This window comes from Erpetoichthys calabaricus, chromosome 12 (genome assembly GCF_900747795.2).
Source record: "Erpetoichthys calabaricus chromosome 12, fErpCal1.3, whole genome shotgun sequence".
NCBI classification, from domain to species: Eukaryota; Metazoa; Chordata; class Cladistia; order Polypteriformes; family Polypteridae; genus Erpetoichthys; species Erpetoichthys calabaricus.
The window spans coordinates 158,209,235-158,236,463 of NC_041405.2; the positions used below are offsets into that span (position 1 = coordinate 158,209,235).

The 27,229-nt window shown below is 37.9% G+C and overlaps 1 protein-coding gene and 1 long non-coding RNA gene across 3 annotated transcripts in view; one reads left to right on the plus strand and one right to left on the minus strand.

The window, feature by feature from the left end:
* The window catches only part of fzr1a (fizzy/cell division cycle 20 related 1a), a 42,600-nt gene that overhangs the window by 7,742 nt on the left and 7,629 nt on the right, over positions 1-27,229 (minus strand). The window contains exons 1-10 of one of the 2 annotated variants that reach the window (XM_051935008.1): positions 25,231-25,310; positions 24,981-25,097; positions 7,215-7,340; positions 6,848-6,911; positions 5,552-5,682; positions 4,738-4,820; positions 4,362-4,545; positions 2,556-2,621; positions 1,442-1,544; positions 1,160-1,344 (exon numbers count right to left, since the gene is read on the minus strand). In XM_051935008.1, coding sequence (XP_051790968.1) covers positions 1,160-1,344; positions 1,442-1,544; positions 2,556-2,621; positions 4,362-4,545; positions 4,738-4,820; positions 5,552-5,682; positions 6,848-6,911; positions 7,215-7,340; positions 24,981-25,049 — 1,011 coding nt within the window. In that variant the 5' untranslated portion in view covers positions 25,050-25,097; positions 25,231-25,310. Of the gene's footprint in view, positions 1-1,159; positions 1,345-1,441; positions 1,545-2,555; positions 2,622-4,361; positions 4,546-4,737; positions 4,821-5,551; positions 5,683-6,847; positions 6,912-7,214; positions 7,341-24,980; positions 25,098-25,230; positions 25,311-27,229 lie in introns of those variants that run through there. The other variant, XM_028816611.2, reaches the window with a different exon arrangement.
* Positions 18,137-27,184, plus strand: LOC127529882 (uncharacterized). Its single transcript, XR_007936488.1, has 2 exons — positions 18,137-18,752; positions 26,979-27,184. It is a non-coding gene; the product is annotated as an uncharacterized LOC127529882 (long non-coding RNA).

A 27,229-nucleotide genomic window follows, 5' to 3' on the forward strand; every position in this document is an offset into this window, starting at 1 on the left:
GCAATCGCCTGAAGAGGCTCCTTTAAAAGAGCTGTAACGCTCTCCTTTGTTGTGCAGTAAAATTAAACTCATCGTTATCAGACAAGTTATCGTGTTATTGTTGGTGAGTAACCATAATTAATTTTCTACGTACAGTACTTATTATATGTACATAGTTTAGTGTCACTGTACACACATTTTACTGTAAATAATTTTTCTTGCATTATACGTATTTATTGCTGGTGGCCTGCCTGTCGTAATGGCTGTAACATATGTGATATCGGAGACGCTCGATTTAGGTTTTACTGTATATAAACAGTGTGTTTACATACATAATTTCAATGAATCTTACCTAATATCTAAGAGAATTCAAAGGGTTTATGCTGTATAATTCTGCGGGAAATGTTTATAATAGTGTGGGAGAGTTTATAAGGGCTTAAAATATATGAACATATGGTTTTTACTTCATGGATTTTCACCTTTCGTGGATGGGGGGGGGGGGGTTCTGGAATGCAACCCCCGCGATCGAGGAGGGATTACTGTATTTACGAAAGTGACTTTTTTCTTCACTGTCTCTCTAATTTTTTTCCCTGTCTGGCTCAAATGCGCTTCCATAAATTCTGATGCTGTTGCGAAGGAGCAAAAAAAGATGGTATGCGAGACCTTTAAAATGTATTGTGTCATTACAATAGGGAATATGCAACACTTGTATTGCCTATGTGAGAAATAGATGAACAGCATCACAAATACATTTGTATATCAGCATTTACGTTTCAGAATTTGCTTCACTACATCAAACCATTCATCAAACATCGAACCAAGTACATTGATCCTGTAGGATCTACAAAGCTGGTTGCTGTCACATGTCGATAACAAACAAAGACTCTGGCATCATGTTCCAACTTCCCAGATTTTTTGCTGGTACTCATGCATGCATTGCATTAATTTTGGAGGACGTGCTAAGAGGACATGTCGAATGAACACTGGGAATGTATGGCAGCCATGATATGTGTACGTGTTCTGAGTGAAGTATAAACCGTCTGAGACGTTACTGTTAAGAGAAATGCCAAAAAGACTATTGTGTAAGTAGTGTAAAAATAATATTTAATAGTAATCTCAAAAAACAAAACACACACATAGATTGAGTAAATCAGTGAAATACAGAAAAGTGTTAACACACCTTATTATCATTGCCTCCTGAGGCCAGCAGTTGGTGATCAGTACTCCATTTTAGGCCACACACCTCCTGGCGATGGCCCTGCAGCCTCCGTTCTGACTGCATAGGCGGTGTTCGGATATCCCTCTGCAAAATCATACGGTCACGGCTGCCAGAAGAAAGTTGGTCTGCGTTCCACGCCAGTGCACCTGATGGAAAGATGGCAATAATTTTAAGAGAAGGAACAGACAATAAAATCAAATTTTGCTATACTACCATTGCAAAAGAAATTGTAACATTACATACCAACTCTGGCCGTATGTCCCTCCAGAGCCGAAAGTTTCTTGCCAGCAGCTGCATCCCAAATCTGTACAAAGCCTTTATGGGTTCCAACAGCAACCAAGTTTCCCTAAGTCAGAAATTAACACTAAGTAACAGTTTCATTTTTTAAATTACTTGAGGGTTCTACATAAAAGTGTGTCTGTACACTTCAATAAAGTAAGCACATTAAAAAGTGTAAAATTCTGTGGTTAGAATTAATTTTAATACCAATTTTTCATTTTAAATCACATACATTTCTCTAACATGCTTCTTTAGCTAAAGGAATACTAATCCTAAAAAGTTTGAATTAACAAAAGAAGTCCTAATTTGGAGTTTTCAAAAGAAATAAATTATTTTATACATCTACCTGATAAAATAAACCAAACAAGAATTGCCGAGTCAAACAGTTGAAATATTCAAATGTGGGCTCGATTGAAATGTTTAAAATCTTAATATTCTCAATTGTCAGAGAAATGTTATTTTTCACCCTGTATAGAGGGTTAGATCCCTTTTGAAAGATCAAAAAAACATTCGTGATCAGCAACCCTAAAATATCATAAAATGACATTCCACACACCCACATTACCAATCACCACTTTAACCCCAAAATGGGGATGAACCCCTAGGTTCGATTGATGTGGCATGCTTCTAGTCATTTTTGCCGATGACTCATCACAAAATATAGTCAAACAAAATCGTAAATATTATGCTTTTGTCCAAGCCTAGAGAGCCAAAACTTGGTGGGAACCCTAAATAGCTTGCAACATTACTAAACACCAAGATGAATCAAACAGTATTTGTATGTTGAGAGTTTCTTGTACAGGTGAGTCAGGAGGTACCAGAAGAAGGGAGGGGTGAGATTACAAAGAATTCGTAATTATTGAACACAATTATTTTTCTTTTGTTACTGACTCAAGAGATTAGCATTGTTCTTAAAAATAAACCCAAGTCAATGAAGATTACTTGACCTCTAGTTTGCATTGTTAAATTCCCCCCCAAAAAAGTAAAAATTTTAAAGTCATTCTGTATAACAAGTAGACAAATTAATACAAAAAGTACCATCTCACAAACAGCATCAACACCAAAGCAGGGGACTTACCCTTTCTGACCAGCCTACAGATGTAACTGAATCTCCCTCAACAGACAAATCACACAGACGGGTCACCTGAACAGAAATTTGAGAGTGTGGTTAGAAAGAGGGATTTAAAGTTAAATATTAAGGATTACGTGAACAAAAACCGTAATAAAAAAATTGCCTGCCAAAATCTGAGAATCTAACACCATAAGCACCAAAATAAGTGACATTCACTTCATGTATGACAAAATAAAAAAAAAAGTAATGGTAAAGGTGAAAAAAGACAATCCTCCTTAGATCTCAATTAAGCAAAAAGGCAACTTTCAATTAAAAAACACACACACCCACACAATCAGAATATTGTGGATGAATGGTACACAGATATCAAAGATGTTAGTCATTCTCAGATTATTGAAACAAAAAGGATTATTAAACTTCTGCAGCTAAAAGCATTACTTCTCACTACAGTTTTAAGCTAAGCAATAATTTGCTTCCATGTGTAAGAGATGACTTCAACACTTGAATCCTTAAGATGCACAACTAATTTAGTCTAGCGCATCCTGATTACAGCTGCTGGTTAGCAGTTTCAATTGAAGTTCTATTTGTTAGTCAAGTGCATCTAAACTCAAATGTGGAAATCCTTAGTAAGTCACTTTGGATAAACAAATATTTATTTGTTTATCTTCTCCAAATCCTACTGCAGTTCCTGGTGTCACTGCTACAAAGATAAGTTACTACACCTAGCCATGAAAAATGGCACTGGAGATATTGGATTGGATGGCTATTCAATGGTAAACCTTTAATTTCCAATATTTGTTAAGACTGTCCCTAGTGTGGCTAGCTGGCTACAGTTCCCAGAATTATGACTTTGTTATTGACTGTGAACCTGATATGGAGTTATCTTCTCAAAGAATGTTGTTGACTGGAATTGGTGTTTTTCTAGTCCTCTGTATTGTCATGATTTGTTTACATTGAATCCTGAATTGTTTTACTGTTATTTTGCTGTGCATTATATATTTTGAATGAATTACTTACTCGTGTAGAATTATATTTATAACAATACATGACTGTTGTACTCTATCAAAAGCACTATATAGAAATATATGAATTGGATAAACAAAATAAATTCTGCACACAATTACAGAACAGCACATTTTTGCAATTTACAGTATATCTAAACTAGCTGAAAAAAGGAAGGTCCCACATTTTCTTGAATTATCAGTTAATCGAGTTGGATGCACTGAATGGTCTCTCCACTCTTTTGCTGTCTGATCTCCTCTCATTTGTTAAATTTCTTTTTCCTGTGGTAGCGCTTTTCCAAATCATGGTCAAGTAATCACATAAATCTCAGCCTTTATATATATATATTATATATATATTATATATTATATATATATATATATATATATATATATATATATATATATATATATATATATATATATATATATATATATATATATATATATATATAAGTAAATCTGATAATGTGTCATGCCACAACCTGCTGCATTTATAATATCACAAAGCTATGTGTACAATAATTGCTCTGTGCCGTACTCTTCAGTATAAAGTGCTAAGAATCAGAAGGTTTTTCTTCTTCTCAAAAAAGAAAGGTTAGCTACCTTTGCAGGACTAATGGATTCAAGTAATTACTTTGGCAATCTGCTGCTGCTTGCTCACTTTCTTAAACACAGAGAATTCTCGCCATGCAGCAAACAAACAATTTTAATTTCTTTGTCTTACAAACTAACACTAACGTTAAACCTTCAGTGAATCCCAAAAATCTCTCTTCAATCCTATTTCGTACATTGTTAAAGAAATGCCTACCTGACTGGTACAGGCACTCCATAGATATACACAAGTGCCAAGGCCTACACTAAGAACATTGAGAGATGACCAGTCAACCAGATTAAGGTAGAAGTCATCTTGCAGTTCAGGAGCATCGAGAACTTTAAAGGGTATTTTGGAAATTTTCCGGGTTGGCTTCCTTGGTGATCTTAATAACTTCTGGCTATAGGGTAAAACGAAACATACATTGCATTAAATTCACACAGTCGACTGCTTGCAATTTTACATGTAGATATAATAAGTAGAAACAGATCAAAGTAAAGCTTGAAGTAGTGCACAAATGAAGGAAAGAAAAATTCTCATGTTAGAAGTCATCAGTACCTTGGCTAGATTAAAAAAAAAGCCTTGAATATACCTTTTGCTGCTTACAGGAGACAAGGAATAAGGAGAGATGTCATTTCCATCATCTAGGCTTGAACGTTTCGCACTCAGAGTGTACTATGATAAAAACAGAATGATCTTGTTTAAAAAAAAAAATAAATTCTTCCCTACTCGTACAGTCTGCTGCAGAGTTTAACATTTAATTCATGACACAGCAATGTTTTAATAAGTGTAATGGCTTGCGTATCCGAGTCAAACAAATTTAGAACAAGCCACAAATTACTTTTCACTAATACTGAACCTAGATTTGCAGATTTAGGAAGCAAGGAAAAATAAGGACAAGGCCTACAAAGAAAAACACTCACACGTAACCTGTAGTATATAGACTTACTATAATTCAACTAGACAGATGAAATAGTGTAAATAGTCCTGTTTCTCCACAAATAATAATTGTCCCCTTGTACAGCTTCAGGCTATGCAAACTCTCCACATCAGAATCCAAGCATAAATTTAGTATAGTATTTAAAGTAATTAAAAAGCAATTTTCACACACTGGCCAATAGTAACTCTCAAATAATCGTCATTAACGCTCAAAAACGCAACTGTGGGTTTACATGCAAAACAAAATTAATAGAGATGTACTAACTGACTTGTGAGGCAACGGATTTCTGTTGCACTTATTTAGCACAAAATAGAAATAATTATGAAAATATACTGTGAATAAAATGGTGACAAGCTAGTTATGTATTCACAAACAATTCCAATTTCCACCAAGGAACTAACTTGCTAAATAAAGACTTACAGCTACTAAACAAACATATTGTAAGAATTTAAAGATGAATAATTACACTGAAAAGACTTCTTTGTTCTGGTGTTGACGACTGTAAACGCCGGTCTTCCGTTTGTGGATCCTGAACTTTCTCAATTCCAGCTCCTAGTAATTCATTCTTCAGCAAGGCAGAGTATGCTAGACCATCAGCTAACAAGAAATGAGAAAAGAATCTTAAGTCTCAAACAGGTAAGGGGATATTTCTAATCCGCTAATTCAGAAAAAACATTAAAGGTCAGCATTGCAATATTAACATTTAATCTGTACAACAAATGATACCCATTGACGGTATTACATCAAGGACACAACAATAAGGAGAATGGCTGCAACAAAATAAAGCTTCATAATTCCCACATTTATTAAAATTAAATGCTATAACATGAATTATTCATTATGCAAGTAATATGAATGGAACATTTCATTATAGAATTACAAGCAACACAAACGTCATTCAATCAAATCTGCATGCACTCAACTCCTTTATACATCTAATTAAAGTAAATGTAGTATATTATTTATCAAGGATAAGTTATGCAATATTCAGCAACCATAATAATAATAAACCGCTGATACAAATAACTGCTACAGCTGTGCATAATTTGGGTGGAGGTGTGACAATGTCCTGTTAGTGACTTTAACAATAAGATCAAATGACTGTGAAAATGGATATTATTTCAAAGCCAAGCATAACGTCTGTGGTTTAAATTAGCTTTGGTTTCAAATCAAACATTAAAGAAGAGGTAGAAAACTTTAAAACAGCTATTTGCCGGTGCTGCTTCAAAATGATAGGCATTAAAATTTTCAGATATTTCCAATATGGGTAGACACTTAACGCTGAATTTCTCAGATGCTTTTTTCACAGTTGATGCCCTCCGCTTCTTCTGATGGCTCACCCGTAAAGTGTAATTCACAGTAAAGTGTTTGTTTAAATATACATTTGCACAATTTGTCTAAAACGGAAAAACATAACGTACGTACTGCATTTTCATTGACTCCTTTTGGCACTGGAAGCATTACATTTTTAAATAAAAAACACTTGTTTTTAAATAACACATTCACACAATATGTTTAAATGAGTGAAGAAAAAAAAAAACAATACAATTCCATTGCCCCCTTATTCAAAGAGAAAACAGCCTACTGACACACCTCTACACCAGATTATAATCAGAATTATTTTTATTCACCAATAGCTGATGTACAGGAATTTAACTTGGTAACTTTGGAGCCATTTATATATAACATAAAATACAACAGATGTGCAAATGAAGGCTTGAGTGTATAATGTGCCTGCCTTGAGCTACACTAGGGTATTTACCTTTACTGCTGTCTGAGGTAACATCTTTGGTTTTTCGGTTCTGACTTGGAGACTTTTCATTCTCCTACAAAGAAAATGTTAAAAAGAATATATGGATAGTATGGTAGTAAAGAGTGAATTGACACTACTCAGTAGTTCAATGATAAAGCAATGGGTTAAAATTTAATTGTAGCAGAAAATGCAGCTTTAAAAAAATTAAAATATATATCTAACAAATACAGACAAAAAACAACTTTAGAATTAAACCCACCAACAAGGCAAATTCTAATGAACACAATTAAAGTATAATATATTAAATCTAATTTCTGATTGAGCACTTGAGTATAAAACAGATCTTTCAAATAATGAAGCCTAAAGCAAAACTTACATTTATTCGGTGAAAGTTGATGCTCCAGTTGGCCCCAGCTCTAGAAGGGATGAATCTGTCACCATGTTTGCTGGGTGAGGACAAGGGAGACTTTGTAGGACTCAACATTCTCTGCAGCTCTACAACCTACAAAAAGACAATAACCAAGAACTTAAAATATCCTGATCCAATGATGCCATTACACAGCATACCAATTTACAGGTTGTGTTATTTTACACAAGCAAAGAGGTAAAAACAACACATAATAGACCACTAAACTTTGTGAAAGGGGCACTTGTGTAAGCAGGTTTATGTTTATCACTTGCAAGTCACAACCTCACTGTTAAAAGAATGAAATATGCTCAACATGGTATGAAGTGATAACAAAAGGAGACTGTAAAAAGTAATATATGAGACAAAAATATGTTCTTAGACTGTCACAACTTCAGAACTCAAGATATTTTCATGAAGTATATAGTTTTTCTAAACAGCAAACCACAGATGCATTCAGACACAAAAACACTTGAGTTGTCCTCTGGTAATGACACATGGCTGTAAGCTAGTCAGCTATTTAAAACTACTTTAACTACATTATATAGGAATAAAGGCTCAGATCAAATCCCTACAATATTACAAAACTACAAAGGTAAGGCAAATTTAACTTGCTGATATTACAAACATCACCAGGAAAAAATTCCAAAATGAGATGAACTGAGCAGAGTTTTAAAAGTTTCTACTATATGTAAACCACACAAGAACTGCTGAATTACTGCTTGAAAAACAGTTCATTGTCAACTTATGGAATTGCTTAAAATTGTGATCCAGTTCTATTAAATGTATCAGTATTACAAACAGAATGTGACAGATATTAAAAAGGGTTAGAGAGCAGTTTCACAGCAACAAGAGACATTAAGATTATTGTATTTTATTGCCAAGTGCCCTTTTACATGTTAAGGTACTCTAGGTACAATGCAGACAGACAGACAGACAGACAGACAGACAGACACTTTATTAAGATAGATAGATACTTTATTAATCCCAATGGTAAATTCACATTCTTCAGCAGCAGCATACTGATACAATAAATAATATTAAATTAAAGAATGATAATAATACAGGTGAAAAAACAGAATATGAAAAGTCTCCAAGGACATAAGTGAAAAGAATGTAGATTTACTTTAATATACAAATTTTTTTTTTTTTTTTATTAATTGTACCTTAACATTAAACTAAGCTAACAAGTAGATTACCAAACATTTCCCATATTTTACAGCTATCAAAAATGATCAATACATTACCAATACAAGTTTTATACGTAACTTATAACATTTATCAGTCAAAAAGCAACCAACTCAATCCAAAAATGGAACAGGAAAACAATGTAGAAGATCCCCACATGGAATCAACGAAGTGTTATAAAGGCTCAAGAATGCCATTATGTTGCCTGTAATCCATGTTATATGAAGGACTTGTTAATGTGCTTTCAGGCTTAATATATAAAAAAAAAAAAAAAAGTATAGAAAAGGTAGAATTCCTCAACTTAAGGATTTTTTTTGTCTATCAAGGATGAAACTAACATCAGCTGCACATAATACTGTGATGTTCATTAGAGAGTTGACAGCTGAACAAACATATGCACTTAAAAGTGGCTTCAGCTGCCTGCCTTAGATAATCAGGCTAAGAAAATGGATGTGTGAATTACTTGAAGGATCTCTTAAGTGTGCTTGCAGGCATTTTGCTAAAAAGGGCATGTGCGACCTTAATGCTTTCCACAAGTAGCATTCTGGAAGTGATGACTTAACTACCTTTGCCAGTAGCAATGTACTTCCTTTAAAACGTTCTGAGAGTGCCAATACTTTGATGATTTTCACTATTGCTTTTTGAAAGGCAGAGCAATGCACCCAAACCCTGGCTCCAACTTTTCAACACTGCATTTCAAAACAGGTTGCAAACTTGGATGGAGTAACGAAGAGGACCCGAAGGCTGCCTTATGTCTGCAACACCTGAAACAGATCATGAGCGCCTAAGCAGCACAGTTACACTTTACCACAGGAGCTGTTTGTCCACAAAGGGAGATGTATGGGCAGGAGAGTAAAAGAAAAGCGAAAAGGTTTTAGAACTAGTCTATCATCTATTGCAATGGGCAATGTTTAATCGCTGTAAGATAAAATGGATGAAATGTCTGCGCTTATGGAGCAAACAAGTAGGGTGGCATTTAGTGCTATACAGTGAGGTGACTTAAACCTGATGTACCCGACACCATGCTAATGCTGCATAGATTTCATTTTATTCAAGCAGGCAGAGACCAGGTGGCATGTGGAAAAAATAAATAAATAAAAAGTCAGGAGGGGGACTGGCCATCTGTGTGAATGAGGAATGATAATAAAGAGAGCATAGCACAGTTACAAAAACAGTTTGCAATTCAGACATTGGAATTCTGCCTGTTGCCACGTTATTTGCCCAGGGAGATAAATTACTTCATCTTTATTAATGTTTATATTCCGCCCTCTGCAAATGGAGACCTAGCCAACAAAGTGAACCATTCTGTCAACAACACTTTAATGATGACTCAATCTGACACTGTAGTTATAATATGTGAGGACTTCAACCATGGGACTTTGGAACAAATGACAAGTTTGTGACCTGTTCCCTTGAGGAAATAACAACCCTGACAAAAATTATGGAATCACTACTCTTGGAGGATGTTAATTCAGCTGTTTCACTGTGTTGCAAAAAAAACAATCACAGATATGACACAAAAAACAATTTTATTTAACAGCTGAACCTCCTGGGATTGAAAAACATACATTAAAAAAAGGAAATTGTTGCAATTAATGGCCCATTTTTTTGTTCAGACCAAGGAAAAAATGATGGAATCACATGGTAATTTGCATTTCTAAATAGGCCAAGGTGTCTGCAGTTCAAAGCGAGGGCTTGCAGAACTTACTGAGCTGTTGCACCTGGCTGATCGACATGAAACATGGCCACAAAAAGAGCAGTCAGTTGAAACAATGGAAAGGATTATAAAACTCCTTCAAGCAAAAGATGTTGGTTGTTCCCAGTTTGGAACAGACTGAGTATTAATGGACTCGAGCAATCCAGGGCTCAGGTTCTAGAAAGAGCTTTGTTCACATCCAACAAATGTTTTAATAGATTTTCCCACCCACTGCCACCTTCTTCCAATGACCACCACCAATACCCCCCCCCCCAATTCCTACTTCACAGGTGGTGCAGTGGTAGTGCTGCTGCTTTGCAGTAAAGAGACTGTGGAAGATTGTGGGTTCGCTTCCCGGTTCCTCCCTGTGTAGATAGCGCTTTGAGTACTGAGAAAAGAGCTATATAAATGTAATGAATTATTATTATTATTACATCAACAACTCACATGACCATCAGTGTGCACTGTTCATAACTGAAGACCAAATAAAGGGAGAATGGAGGAAGCTACACACAGGAAAAGCCGTAGGACCACATAGAGTTAGTCCTTGAGTTCTTAAGGCCTGTGCTGACAAACGTTGTGTTGTCCTCCGTCACCTGTTCAACCTGTCCCTAAGGCTTCAGAAAGTGCTGCTGCGGCAAACATCCTGCAGGCAGTGCCTCTTTACCTAATGACTACAAACCTCACATCATGAAGACCTTTGAGAGACTAGTATTGGACCTATGAGCCCTCTTATGGTATACCACCAGGACCCACTGCAATCTGCCTATCAGTCAAAGAATTTTAGTTAAGGGTGCAATGATCTGTCAGCTCCACAAGGCTCATTCTTACCTGAACAAAGCTGGCAGCACTGTCAGAATTGTGTTTTTTCATTTCTCTAGCGCCTTCACCATCCAGCCATCCCGGTTAAGGGGTAAACTTATGAGATGTGCAAGTGAATTTGCCTGTGGTGTCCTGGATAATGGACTACCCATTAGGCAGAAAGCAGTTTGGGAGACTCAAGGACTTTGTCTCTGGTACAGATGTGAGCAACATTGCAACACCACAAAAAGAACAGTCCTGTCTCATTTTCTCTTCACTCTGTACACCTCCGACTATAAATAGAATACCAGGTAGAAATTCTCAGATGATTCTGCACTCATGGGGTGCAATGACAAAAGTTGATTACACAGAGTATAGGAGTGAGATGGAAAAGTTTGTTTCTTGGTGCAGAGAATTGTCTACACCTTAACATCAGTAAAACCAAGAAAATGGTTATTGACTTATGCTGCATCAAAGAACTTCTATATCTGGTCACTATTCAAGAACTGAATGCAGAGATGGTCCACTCCTACAAGTACATGGGGGTCCACATTAATGACAGACTGGACTAGTCTCGGGACACAGGGAAAATGTATAAGGCAGAGCAGGCTCTTTATCCTTAAGAGACTGTGTTGTTTTAATGTGGCAAGTGACATCCTTCACATCTTCTACAACTCCGTGATGTCTAGTGTGGTGTGCTATGCTGGTAACCTCACTTCAAAAGAGGCCCACCGAATGAACAGGCTAAAAAACAGGGCAAGCTCAGTTATAGGATGAACCCTGGACCTCTTTGAGGTCGTGGAGAAGGAAAGAAGTAAAACAAAACTAAGTGCCATTATGAACAGCACTGTATATCCTCTCTGTGACACAATAACATTGAATACTTTCAGCCAAAATATTTTTACAGCACGAGTATGTCAAACGCTACTGGGGCCACTTTATACCAACAGCAATACATCTGTATAATGCCACACTGTGACTGTGACAGCCAAGTCAGAATTTTTTCTTCTTTTGAATTGTTCTTGCTTTATAGTAATTCCAGTGTGTGTTCAGACCAAAGTGTGTTGTGTATCTTTATTTATTTACTTAATCTACCTACTTATGTATTAATTTATTTAAAGAGCTTCTCTAAACAAGCCAAATATCCCCAGGGCATAAATAAACTTCTATTTATCTATCTCTCTTATATTTAATGGAAGTATGCATCTTTCTGATGGTGGAATTTCCAAACTGTCTGTATGAGGTCTTTAGCTTGTAAACAAATTGTTTTCACCTATTTTAAAGTCTAAGATTTCGTTTAATGAAGATGGAAGAACTAGGGTTTTTTTTTTTGTTTTTTTTTTTTTTTTTAATTCTGGGTGATTGGAGTAGCCTTTTTGCCATAAGTGAGTGTTTTAGTCTGGCAGAGGCACTCTAAGTTGTGAATTCGAATATGCTACAATTTACAAAGGATTTTGAAAATTAAGAATGGAATTAGACCTTGTAAGGGGCTCACAGTCACTTGTCTACAAATAAATGTGGTCTCTCTTTTTTTTTCTTTTTTTTTTTTTCTTTTTTATATAAAAAGCGTCCCTGATGTCTCCTTTTCATTGGAAATTCTGGGCAGAGATTCAGGGTAATGTAGAAACAAGTTGGCTTTCTTACAAAGAATTTCCATGAGAGGCCAAAAAAATGTATAAAACTTGACCTACTTGAGAAGAGAGAGAGCAAAATCTAGAGTTAAAACAGTGGGCTTGTTAACCTCCAGATGAAAACACAACCAATACATTCAGACAAATAACTCTGCAATTCCATTTGTGTGCTCAAGATTCCTTCACTCATTAGACTGTCACCAGGATGCGTATTCTCTTTCATAGCGTCTACTCAAACTTCAGACACTAACATCCAACCACAGGAAAGTGGAAGTCTTTGCCATTACCGACAATGTGCTTATTTGTAACAAAAGCAAAACTGCCTTTCAAATGCACCCATGCACACAGAGAGCCATTTGTGCTAGTCAATCCTAATACAGGAAAAGCTGATCTGCATTTGAAGTTAGGCAAACTGCAGGAAAGATTTATAGCTTGGTGAAGGATCAAAGAAGTTAGGCAAACTGAAGGAAAGATTTATAGCTTGGTGAAGGATCAAAGGGGAAGCCCACACTCTTAACTCTAGGTTAGTCTTATTCTCATTAGTCTGAAACCAGAACTCTGACTTCCATCTGCCTCAAGGGACACCATTCACACTTAAGACCCTTGCAAACCTTTTAATAAGTTTCTTGACCTTCTTCAGCAATTCTCCGACAGCATCCTATCCATATTACTAACCGAGAATGCTAAACCGGATGATGGACGCAGGGACATCCGGCCATGGGCCGTAGCTGCAAAAAGACGTACTGCGCAGGCGCAAAAAGAGTCCGCGAGAGTCGGCTGAGGAGCCGAGAAAGGCGGACAAAAGAGGGCGAGAGAGGCGGATGAGGGTCCGCGAGAGGCGCAGGCGCAAAAAGAGTCCGCAAGAGTCAGAGAAAGGCGGACAAAAGAGGGCGAGAGAGGCGGACAAGACCACAGAAAAAAGGAGTGAGCACATACAAAAAGGAGTCACAGAAATGACACGCAACAAGCACCGAAAAAAGGAAAAGGCACATAAAAAAGTAGTCAAACGCGGGCAAAGCACGAAACACATTGCACACGAAACTAAACACACCAAAAAAAAAGAACAGACGAGCGCACAACAGCAAGGCACGACCACACACCCCCCCCCCCCCCCCACCCCACCCTACAGGCACGGGACGGGACACACACCAAGAGGGGATTCAACAAGCCCATGGAAGACAAAAAAAAACACAAAACCACCCCACAGACCCTACAAGCAAGGGACGGGACACACACAAAGAGGGGGATTCAACAAGACACAGGAACACAAAAAGAAAGAAGACGCTCGCGCAACAATAATCCTAACCCCCCCCCCCCCCCCCCATCCATAAGAAGTGACACCCAAAGCCACATATTCTAAAGTGAACGTCAACACCTTCACACTAGGCAGCATAGGTGTCAGCATAGGTGGATCTCCTTACAATAAAGCACTATTAACCGTTCAACTGCAGAAAAGGAAACATATTAACAGTGAGTGCGATCCTCCTTATTACTTATCCATATTTCGCATGCTGAGAAAGAAACAAGTCATGAATACACGATCACGGGTACAAAACGATTCGGAAAGGATAACAGGAACAAACACACGAACACGAAAGAAACAACAAAATAGACGGCGGAGCATAAAACGCGCTTCTGAAACTCCTGCAGAAAAAATGTCGAGGATCAAAAAACGCAAAGCACAAGTAACACTGTTACAGAGACGTGCCCAAATGGACAGACACGATGAATGTAGGGTCATACAGCGCGCGTCTCAAAGTGCTGCATCAAAACAAGCTCGATTTCAAAACGAAAGAGCTCGCGTCTCAGACATACAAAAAAGGGAGCGAAGAGAAAAAATAAATGAACGCTGACGTGTACAAAGCGCAAATGAACTGCCAGAAAAAAAGAAAGCAAGACTCCAAAAGGAGAAAGCTCAAATGACCGACATACAAAAACGGACAAGGCTCGATACAAACAATGCAAGACGTAGACTGAAATGGTCTTTGCGCGAAGCGGAGGCAAATAAATTAAAAGAAAAAAATAGCGCGTCCCAAATACTGGACATGCAACAACGCGGCACTCAAACGCCAAAAGCAAAACATGCACATAGCGGACATCAACGCCAGACACATATTAAACGCTTAAGCTAAATGGCTGAAAACGCCTTCAATAATGAATCCACTATTGAGGAAAATTCATTGGGATTAATAAATGTCTTTTGCAATCATTGTCATTCACTTAACTTCCCAGAAGAAACAACTGGCAATACAAATAATGAATTTACACGTTGTTGTCAAAAGGGGCAGATTAGACTGACTCCTTTACATTCTTATCCTGAATATCTACAGAGTCTTCTAACTAACGATGTGCCTGAAAGTAAAAACTTTATATGAACTGCATTAGATCCTACAATAGTTCATTTGCTTTTGCATCTACCGGAGTAAATATCAGGCCACCAAAAGGCAATGGCCCATACTGCTTTCGCATATGTGGACAAATATTGCATCGCATTGGAACAGTGCACCCTGAAACAAATCAACAACGCAAATATGCACAAATCTACATCCTAGATCCAGATGAGGCAATCTATCAACGAATGAACCTTCCTGAAAACAAACAATGCACAAAGCTTATAATGAGAAACGTCTCTCATGTCATAAACAATCACCCATTGGCTAAGTCTATAAAAATGCTACATGAAGTTGAAAAGGAGGCCGATACAAAAGCAAATGCAGAAGGTATAGCGGCAACTACAATTGCTTTGGTCTTGATAAAGGACAAAGAACAAGATCCAAGACTAACCCGGCCGGATTACCACAACACAACCTCACCCTTAAAAACGGAACAATAATCATGCTATTAAGAAACCTTAACACTAAACAGGGTTTATGCAATGGCACACGGTTAGTCGTCAACACCATGACACACAATGTTATTCAAGCAACAATTCTTAGAGGATCACATGCTAACAATACTGTTCTCATTCCTAGAATTGACCTTACGAGTTCTGACCTAGAATTTACCTTTTACATTGAAACGCCAACAGTTCCCCATTAAATCTGCATTTGCAATGACCATCAACAAATCACAAAGACAAACCATGGACAAGGTTGGCATCTACCTCTCTGAACCCGTTTTTGGACATGGACAACTTTATGTTGCCTTCTCACGTGTTTGACGTTCATCTGACGTTAAAGTTAAAATTATAAATGATCCATGCCAAGGAAGACTCATTCAAGGACAAGACACCATCTTTACTACTAATGTTGTATACAAAGAAATATTCCAATAAAACATTACTCTATGCCAAACACTCTATTTTTTATTTCTATACGCATCATCCAAACCTGCACACTGTACTATATCTAAATCATACATCTCACTCTTTGTCATGCCCCAACGCCAGGGGTTGGCGAGCGAAGCGAGCAGGGGGCGAAGCCCCCTGGTTTAATTAAGAGTTCCAGCCATGGATTTTTCCAGCAACTACTTTGAAAATCGTGGGTAGGAAGCGATTAAATTAGTAAATAATGAACCATTATAGAAACAGTCAACTAGCACAGCAAATTCATAGATATAGATGCTACAGGGCTTGACATTTATGGTGGTTGAGGTAGTTGGAAACCAATTCTTGGCCTTTGTTTGACATCAATGGCCACCACTATAGTGCTCCAACAGTTTTTAGATCAGGCCACTTCATCAACACTCAAATGTTACATATGGCCGTAATATTGCTTTTCAGAAAGACCCCCTTTAAAGTCTGTTTCACATACATATAGATTGCTTCCATATATAGGTTAGCCTCAATTACATTTACACCTGGCGTTAAAATGTGTCTCCAGTGATTGCCAAATGCATTTGAGGCTTCAAACTGCCTCATATGTAACCAGACTCTCTTGGATTTCAGGGTTTAGTGGTCGCTCAAATTTATCAGCGCAGTACAGCACATTATAGGTACCAACCTGTAGTCACAATAAGAACAGGCTACTCAATGATCCATCACGAAAATTTGTAAAGAAGGTGGCATATACCTCGCTGCCAATAAGGAACTCCAGTGTTTTAGCATGTTGGCAAAACTTTTGAGAGCTTCATGAAGGAAATAGGAGCTGAACTTCTCAAGTCACAGCTGCCACTCGGCTCCTTTTTCAAGGCCGCACAGGTGTCAAGACTGACCAAACATTTGCTGCTTACTCAACTGCTGCCATTACCCTACACAATACTTTTGCCTTTTCCACAGACTTAATTATTGCATGTGGATTGAAAATGCCTCAGCATTTCCATCCATCCATTTTCTAAACTCTATTGATCCTGTGCCACTTGTGTTATAATTGATTGAAATGCTCCAGTGCTGAATCCAGATAAAGCAGCTTCTGTAATTAACTTAAAAATGTTTCAGCAACCAATTCCGCTTTTTAAAAATTGTACATATTTTATTTTCAGACAATCATTTTATGCACAATTTAAAATGTAATACTTAAGACTAGTGAGTAGTGATCAGTTTATGTTGTTATCAAAACACCCAGGGTGACATATTCTATATTTTGGTAATTTGGTAAACTACTTGTTAGTATTTATCTGCTTACTCTTATGTTATGAATTTCAGGGACTAATAAATTCATTATGTAATATATAAGTTTGTTATTTAATAAAAACAAATAGGCTGTCATTTGAAATGGCCTTTTCATTCTGTAATATGCTTTAAAAAGCACAGGCAGGGAGTGTAACTGCACTAGCAATTGTGAATTTCCCCTTGGGATTAATAAAGTATCTACAGTGGTGTGAAAAACTATTTGCCCCCTTCCTGATTTCTTATTCTTTTGCATGTTTGTCACACAAAATGTTTCTGATCATCAAACACATTTAACCATTAGTCAAATATAACACAAGTAAACACAAAATGCAGTTTGTAAATGGTGGTTTTTATTATTTAGGGAGAAAAAAAAAAATCCAAACCTACATGGCCCTGTGTGAAAAAGTAATTGCCCCCCTGAACCTAATAACTGGTTGGGCCACCCTTAGCAGCAATAACTGCAATCAAGCGTTTGCGATAACTTGCAATGAGTCTATTACAGCGCTCTGGAGGAATTTTGGCCCACTCATCTTTGCAAAATTGTTGTAATTCAGCTTTATTTGAGGGTTTTCTAGCATGAACCGCCTTTTTAAGGTCATGCCATAGCATCTCAATTGGATTCAGGTCAGGACTTTGACTAGGCCACTCCAAAGTCTTCATTTTGTTTTTCTTCAGCCATTCAGAGGTGGATTTGCTGGTGTGTTTTGGGTCATTGTCCTGTTGCAGCACCCAAGATCGCTTCAGCTTGAGTTGACGAACAGATGGCCGGACATTCTCCTTCAGGATTTTTTGGTAGACAGTAGAATTCATGGTTCCATCTATCACAGCAAGCCTTCCAGGTCCTGAAGCAGCAAAACAACCCCAGACCATCACACTACCACCACCATATTTTACTGTTGGTATGATGTTCTTTTTCTGAAATGCTGTGTTCCTTTTACGCCAGATGTAACGGGACATTTGCCTTCCAAAAAGTTCAACTTTTGTCTCATCAGTCCACAAGGTATTTTCCCAAAAGTCTTGGCAATCATTGAGATGTTTCTTAGCAAAATTGAGACGAGCCCTAATGTTCTTTTTGCTTAACAGTGGTTTGCGTCTTGGAAATCTGCCATGCAGGCCGTTTTTGCCCAGTCTCTTTCTTATGGTGGAGTCGTGAACACTGACCTTAATTGAGGCAAGTGAGGCCTGCAGTTCTTTAGACGTTGTCCTGGGGTCTTTTGTGACCTCTCGGATGAGTCGTCTCTGCGCTCTTGGGGTAATTTTGGTCGGCCGGCCACTCCTGGGAAGGTTCACCCCTGTTCCATGTTTTTGCCATTTGTGGATAATGGCTCTCACTGTGGTTCGCTGGAGTCCCAAAGTTTTAGAAATGGCTTTATAACCTTTACCAGACTGATAGATCTCAATTACTTCTGTTCTCATTTGTTCCTAAATTTCTTTGGATCTTGGCATGATGTCTAGCTTTTGAGGTGCTTTTGGTCTACTTCTCTGTGTCAGGCAGCTCCTATTTAAGTGATTTCTTGACTGAAACAGGTGTGGCAGTAATCAGGCCTGGGGGTGGCTACGGAAATTGAACTCAGGTGTGATACACCACAGTTAGGTTATTTTTTAACAAGGGGGCAATTACTTTTTCACACAGGGCCATGTAGGTTTGGATTTTTTTTCTCCCTAAATAATAAAAACCATCATTTAAAAACTGCATTTTGTGTTTACTTGTGTTATATTTGACTAATGGTTAAATGTGTTTGATGATCAGAAACATTTTGTGTTACAAACATGCAAAAGAATAAGAAATCAGGAAGGGGGCAAATAGATAGATACAGTGGTGTGAAAAACTATCTAGCAACAAATATGCTTTTGTTAATAAACGAAGGATCAAAAACAAGCACTTGTGTCGAGAATGCAGCCAAAACTACAAGAATGGGTAAATACCAATGTTTGTGTTAAGGGGACATTTAAGATAACAGTCGCACAGAAGAATAAAACAACTTTCAACAACTTTATATAAAAATAAAATGCCATTCTTTTGATACATTAATTCATTTTTTGATTGTTACTTTACAGTACTAAAGGTTTATAAAATTAAATGCCTATGTATGTTACAAGTATTTTTTTCTTTTTAAATGAAGATACAAGGATGGATATTTTAAGAACACAATAAAGGAACAGGTACTACACTACTACTAATTTACATTTATCACTTGTCTCACTACTCGAAGCGCTTTTCATTATGAATAGGGAGCCACTTCAACTACCTTTCACCTGAATGATGTGACAGCAGCCATTTTTACACCAGCACACTCACCACACATTAGTAATTGGGTGGTGAAGCAGTGAGAGAGACAGCTAATTAGAGATAGGGGATGATTAACTGACCATAATGACGAGGCCATGGACATTTAGCCTGGACATCGGGAGACACCCTGCTCTTTACGAAGGATGCCCAGGGATCTTTAATGACCACAGAGAGTCAAGGACCTTGACTTTACAGCTCACCCGAAGGCCAGCATTATTTTTATAGTACAGTGTCCCTATCACTGCACTAGGGCATAGGGATCCACCTTAAGACCACAGGGTAAGCGTCCCCTGCTGGTCTCCCTAACACTTCTTGCAACAGCAACCCAAGCTTTTCCTAGATGGTCTCCCATCCAATTACTGGCTAGGCCCATAAATGCTTAAGCTTTAAATGGACGACCTCTTCTGAAGGGCATGTGGCGTGCCTGCTGGAACAAATGTGCTTGAATATATTCGAAGAAAAATGTAAAACAGAAGGTGAGCAGGCAGAGATAACACGCATAAGCGCCTTCAGAGTAAATGCCTTCAAGTCATCTGTTTGCAATTCATTCCAAGAAAAGGGGGAAGAGTATGGTGGAGTTTCACAATAAGAGCAGCTCTGCAGCACCGCAACGTCAACTCTACCTATAAGAGCCACCACAGCCTAGGGGTGTACAACTCTCCGAGTACTGACAGACCAATAAGGCACTGTGCAGGAGCGGCAAGAGCATATTTTCCAACCCCCCCATGGAAGAGCATAAAGAGCAAAAAGATTTAGTCCTGCTTTCATTTATTTAATGAGAAAACAAATGCGAATGTTAGATGATAAACCTGAACTGCTACTTTTTAAAAGATCTGTGAACAACATTAAAATAACTGCTGTATTGTTGGTACTTTGCATACCAGGATTCAAGGGCTGACATTATAACAGCTTTTATTTTTTGTTTGTTTTAGCTATGCGACATGTTAAGTGATAACACTTAAGATTGTAAAGTGGCAGGTGAAACAAACTAAAAAGAGTTCAGTTGAAGTCAAAGGTTTTAAATATTCTTTGATGTCAGTGTCATAAATAAGTGAATGTAAAACTGCATGGCATCCCAATTACTCCAAATACAGGCTCTTAATAAAAAAGAGAATATGGCAGCTATATTTTAAGCTTCAGCCACCACAGAGGCGATGCTTTTAAGATTAGATCAGCTTTACTAATCCCATTAGGAAACTCAGAAAAAGTAAGTGACCATTGTACTACCACCCACATCTACTGTAGACTGGTCAATATTTCCCATAATAAATAAAGTCACCACTTTCCAGGTTCTGTCACATCTTTGAAGCATATCATCTATTAACCATAGACCTCACCCTGGATCATTTAGCTGCCATCTGTAACACCGCAGGAGCTATCCATTATTGTCACATAGTCTATTGTTGGAAAAGTTAAAAGTAGAATAGAAAACAACAAAAGAGATATTTTTCCTAACATGCTGGAGAATTAATGTAAAAGGCAAAGACAGCAAGTGGAAGGCCAGACCACAGAAAAAAACTACAACGGTGCAATCTTACAAAAGTCTATCAACCCAAGGGCATGCTTATCTTCTGTAAACTGTGAGAACCAGGAACTGCCACTAATAATGAAGTTCAGCACATGCTGGCAGACCACTTTCTTACCAGTTTGCTGGATCATTTCAATATCAAAATAGTTTTTACGGTGTTTATACATTGTGACAAGCCATGCCATTAGACATCTCTTAATACCTGCTTTGATAGTTTCAGTTGCATTCAGAAGATGAAGCACCTTATAAGCTGGCTCCCATAAAAAGAAGTTCAATACTAAATTTGAACCAAACTGTTATCCAGTGCCATTATTAAGATATATATTTATAATTATCTACTATTATGGGAGCAGATTATTGCCAAGTATGGTCAGTCTCCAGGACTACATGAAGCCTCTCACAAAGGCAACACATGAATGCAGCATATCAAAAGCATCTACCATAAAAGAACTGCTTTACAAAATATTAAAAACTATTAAAAACTACAAATTTCAATGGTTACAAACTAGGGGAATAAAAAGCATTGAAAGTAACCCTTAAAAGAAAAATGATCAATATCACTAATGTATTTTGGTTTTAGAAAAGAGGATATTGGCCAAATGTAAGCACTGTAAAGAAGGTGCTGATGAAGCACAACTGAGAGATTAGCTTACTACATCCTTACCAGTATAGTAGTAGTACTAGGGTGCTGTACCGTGTTAGCCATTATGAATGTAGAGAAAAGCCAAGCAAAATGACACCTTTTATTGGCTAACTAGAAAGATTACAATATGCAAGCTTTCGAGGCAACTCAGGCCCCTTCTTCAGGCAAGATGATCTAGTATATATAGTAGCTCCACAGCATTTGCGGTAAATAGTTGTTTGGTTCACATCCAACCTTTTAACACCAAAATCTCCAGACAACGGACACAGCTCCTTTTTTGGGCAAAATTTCTTCTGTGGCATCATGTTCAACTTTATCGTCTGCGACAGCTTCAGTTTCAGAATGTTCTCTGTCCATTTTCACCGCTCAATACCTCCACTAACACATGTACTCCGTTGCATGCGTTTTTAGCGGTGTAGCAGTGAAAAAGGACAACCCCTTAAACATTTTCCCACTGTGCCACGTTCTGAGTGTTGTTTAGGCTATTTAAACCGGTATTGCGGTACAAGAAAAATCCATATCATAACAAAAATAAACGTTTTTCGGTATGAACCGGTATACCTCCCAGTATTACCTGCTACATTTAACCAGTGTAAGCACTATAAAAGGACTTTCTCTAAAACAGATCCTGGAAGAAAAAAGTGACTTGCATGACAGCCCATATTATGACAGCTGCAAACTATAATAGTGCCTGGACTGCTTGACAACTCAGGCAAGCATGCTCTATTTCACAAAGCACAAAACAATAAGGAGCAAAACCACTGCAATGTATCAGGAGAAGCAGAGTGTAACTGGGCATAAAATGTTGCTTATTATACAATAACCCAGTTCTGTTTCCCTGTTGGCCTAACTGCGTATCTACTGTATTCACTAAGGAGGTACTGTCAATTCAAATCACAGGGCTGCACATAACTACCAGTATGCAGTTATGCAAGTGGGACTGGGACACCCAGTTGCTGCTTTGTCGCTTTAGTAAGAAACTAACGCTGGTCTCATTAGGTCAATGTAAGAGAATACAAGCATCTACAACATGATGAAGCTTGTTAGTTGTGGTAAGAGGATTTCACAGAAAGGCTGTACACATTTGGTTGTCTTATAAACGGAAGGATGACAAATAGACATGAAAAATAGTTTGTAGGCAAAATTACATCTTTCACTTTTAAAAACGGTAGCCAAACAATACCTATGAACCCCTTGATTGTATGGAGACTATCAAAAGATGCAATTTAGCCTAGAGAGTCCAAAGTGGTTTTAGGAAAAGGTTAGAACAAAAACACAAGTTGTGGGTGTTTAAAATTGTCACTTTCCATTAAATATCCTTTGGGCTATACTCAACATAGAGCATGGAAACAGAGGATTTTTGCTCAAAATAAGGTGTGTGTATAAACAAACAATGAGCTACTATGAAACATCTGAGTCACAGCCTAGAGCAGAAGTAAACAATCACTTCTGATGTGCACAGGTACCACACTTCTAACTAAGCCACAGTCACTACTAACAAGACTGCCTGCTTCTCAAATTGCATCTTTATCACCCATCATGACTGCCTATATATGGAAAGCCTAAATAGTATACATGCAAAATTGGAAAAGCATCAGACTAGTACTATTAATGACCAAGGTTAAAACTGGCCATGTTACCTACGAGAGAATTCTAGTCATCACAGTAAGCTAGTATCTACTGACAAGTCTGAAAACTGTCTAGTTAAATTAACAATTTACACATTAATGCTACCATTCAAACAAATGATTGAGTAACATTTAGAAAAAATAGCACTGGATTTTTAAATTATTTGTTTTATTTTTTTTTTTTAATAGCAGTTTAACATCTTAACCCTTAAACTGCCGGAACCAGCTATAGTCGGTTCCCAATGCAATTTGCCAGCACATTGGAGATAGACAGATAGATACTTTATTAATCCCAAGGGGAAATTCACATACTCCAGCAGCAGCATTTTGATAAAAAAAACAATATTAAATTAAAAAATGATAAAAATGCAGGTATAACAGACAATAACTTTGTATAATGTTAACGTTTACCCACCCCCAGTGGAATTGAAGAGTCGCATAGTGTGGGGGAGGAACAATCTCCTCAGTCTGTCAGTGGAGCAGGACACTGACAGCAGTCTGTCCCTGAAGCTGCTCCTCTGTCTGGAGATGATACTGTTCAGTGGATTCTCCATGACTGACAGGAGCCTGTTCAGCGCCCACCGCTCTGACACTAATGTCCAACTGTCCAGCTCCGTGCCTACAATAGAGCCTGTTTGTCCAGGCGTGAGGTGTCCCTCTTCTTTCTGCTGCCTCCCCAGCACACCACTGCGTAGAAGAGGGCACTCGCCACAACTGTCTGATAGAACATCTGCAGCATCTTATTGCAGATGTTGAAAGACACCAGCCTTCTAAGGAAGTATAGTCGGCTCTGTCCTCTCTTGCACAGAGCATCAGTATCAGGAGCGGAGAACATTCGGCAACGTACATTCGTTGAAAGCCACAACCGGCTATAGTCGCTTCCCTGTGCAATTTGCCAGCACGCCAGAGCTGATCAGTCCGAGACGCACATTTGTTGAGCCACCAGCTCATTGCCACTGCCGCCCCCTGCAGCATCACTGTCCCTGGGATTCAGCCTCTGCACTAGACAAGCATCAGCATTTACCAGTTCAAGCGCAGTTGGCTCAGTGATTTACTGAATTTCATCAATGGTGTCAGTTGCACCTTGTACATATTGTTCCAGCAGTTTTTAATAGTTTTTATAGCTCATTGGAAGTGTGTAAAATGATCAGTGTTGCAGTAAATATGATGGTCTTTGCATGAAAAAAATGCTTTCCATTAAAATTTCACTTTTTCTTTGTGAATTGTGACGTTTACTTAAAAAGTGCAGCAAAAAAGTATTTGGCATCCATGGGTGCATTAACCCTCAAGTAAGGGCGGAGTGGTGGCTCTGAGGCTAAGGATCTGCACTGGTATCCCGAAGGTTGCCGGTTCGAATCCCCGTCACTGCCAAAAGAGATCCTACTCTGCTGGGCCCTTGAGCAAGGCCCTTAACCTTCAATTGCTCCAGGGGCGCTGTACAATGGCTGACCCTGCGCTCTGACCCCATGGGGTATGCGAAAACGAACAAATTCCTAATACAAGAAATTGTATAAGGCGAAATAAAGAACAAAAAAAAAAAAAAGTATGTGGCAGTTTAAGGGTTAACATTTTACTATATCTCCAGCAACCCCTTAAAGCAGCATTTAAAAATTAAGTATACATCCCTCTTTTAAAAAGAAAATCAAAGTCTCACAAAAACATGTTATTAATATGATAAAAGGATTACAGTTTCAAGTATCAGTTACATTGCAAATATATTTGGGAAAGTTTTATAAAAAAAATCATAACTCCATCAAAGTAAAAAAAAAAATATATACATACAGCTGGGTTGTCATTTTCATTTTGGATGTTAATCTGACGAAGAAGGCGACGTTTGTAGTGCTGGTCCATATTCTTCCAATTGCAATAGATACCAAACTTCTTAAATTAAAAGAATTCCTGAAGAGAAAAAAATAATTTAATATATTCATATTTATGTTTCTTTTCCAAAATGTAACATGAAGAAACATTAATTAATTAAAAATAAGAATGGGGACAGGGCATGAAAAAACAAATGAAATTAATGATTTACATTTCTAGTGGTAGGGTGTTGTACCATGTTAGCAATTGTGGATGCAATGACAGGTCAATCAAAATGCCATTGGACTGCTCCAGACAATTTCATCCACACTTAAAATTTAAGCATCAATAAACTTTCAGCTATCAATGAATAAAAGTGCCATGTTATCAAGGGTAACAACTGCCTCTGATAAAAAAAAATATAAATATTGTATACAGAAAAGAAATACTGCAATTAACCAATAGAACAATGAGAACCACTGACTTTTCACACAATTCAATTTCACAGTTTGTCTGTGTGTGTGTGTATTATACAGTATATACAGTGGTGTGAAAAACTATTTGCCCCCTTCCTGATTTCTTATTCTTTTGCATGTTTGTCACACAAAATGTTTCTGATCATCAAACACATTTAACCATTAGTCAAATATAACACAAGTAAACACAAAATGCAGTTTTTAAATGATGGTTTTTATTATTTAGGGAGAAAAAAAATCCAAACCTACATGGCCCTGTGTGAAAAAGTAATTGCCCCCTTATTAAAAAATAACCTAACTGTGGTGTATCACACCTGAGTTCAATTTCCGTAGCCACCCCCAGGCCTGATTACTGCCCCACCTGTTTCAGTCAAGAAATCACTTAAATAAGAGCTGCCTGACACAGAGAAGTAGACCAAAAGCACCTCAAAAGCTAGACATCATGCCATGATGTAAGGAAACTCAGGAACAAATGAGAACAGAAGTAATTGAGATCTATCAGTCTGGTAAAGGTTATAAAGCCATTTCTAAAGCTTTGGGACTCCAGCGAACCACAGTGAGAGCCATTATCCACAAATGGCAAAAACATGGAACAGGGGTGAACCTTCCCAGGAGTGGCCGGCCGACCAAAATTACCCCAAGAGCGCAGAGACGACTCATCCGAGAGGTCACAAAAGACCCCAGGACAACGTCTAAAGAACTGCAGGCCTCACTTGCCTCAATTAAGGTCAGTGTTCACGACTCCACCATAAGAAAGAGACTGGGCAAAAACGGCCTGCATGGCAGATTTCCAAGACGCAAACCACTGTTAAGCAAAAAGAACATTAGGGCTCGTCTCAATTTTGCTAAGAAACATCTCAATGATTGCCAAGACTTTTGGGAAAATACCTTGTGGACTGATGAGACAAAAGTTGAACTTTTTGGAAGGCAAATGTCCCGTTACATCTGGCGTAAAAGGAACACAGCATTTCAGAAAAAGAACATCATACCAACAGTAAAATATGGTGGTGGTAGTGTGATGGTCTGGGGTTGTTTTGCTGCTTCAGGACCTGGAAGGCTTGCTGTGATAGATGGAACCATGAATTCTACTGTCTACCAAAAAATCCTGAAGGAGAATGTCCGGCCATCTGTTCGTCAACTCAAGCTGAAGCGATCTTGGGTGCTGCAACAGGACAATGACCCAAAACACACCAGCAAATCCACCTCTGAATGGCTGAAGAAAAACAAAATGAAGACTTTGGAGTGGCCTAGTCAAAGTCCTGACCTGAATCCAATTGAGATGCTATGGCATGACCTTAAAAAGGCGGTTCATGCTAGAAAACCCTCAAATAAAGCTGAATTACAACAATTTTGCAAAGATGAGTGGGCCAAAATTCCTCCAGAGCGCTGTAACAGACTCATTGCAAGTTATCGCAAACGCTTGATTGCAGTTATTGCTGCTAAGGGTGGCCCAACCAGTTATTAGGTTCAGGGGGCAATTACTTTTTCACACAGGGCCATGTAGGTCTGGATTTTTTTTTCTCCCTAAATAATAAAAACCATCATTTAAAAACTGCATTTTGTGTTTACTTGTGTTATATTTGACTAATGGTTTAATGTGTTTGATGATCAGAAACATTTTGTGTGACAAACATGCAAAAGAATAAGAAATCAGGAAGGGGGCAAATAGTTTTTCACACCACTGTATATATATACACACACACACACACATTATATATAAAATAGAAATACAATAGAAAGCTAAAGTAAAATTAG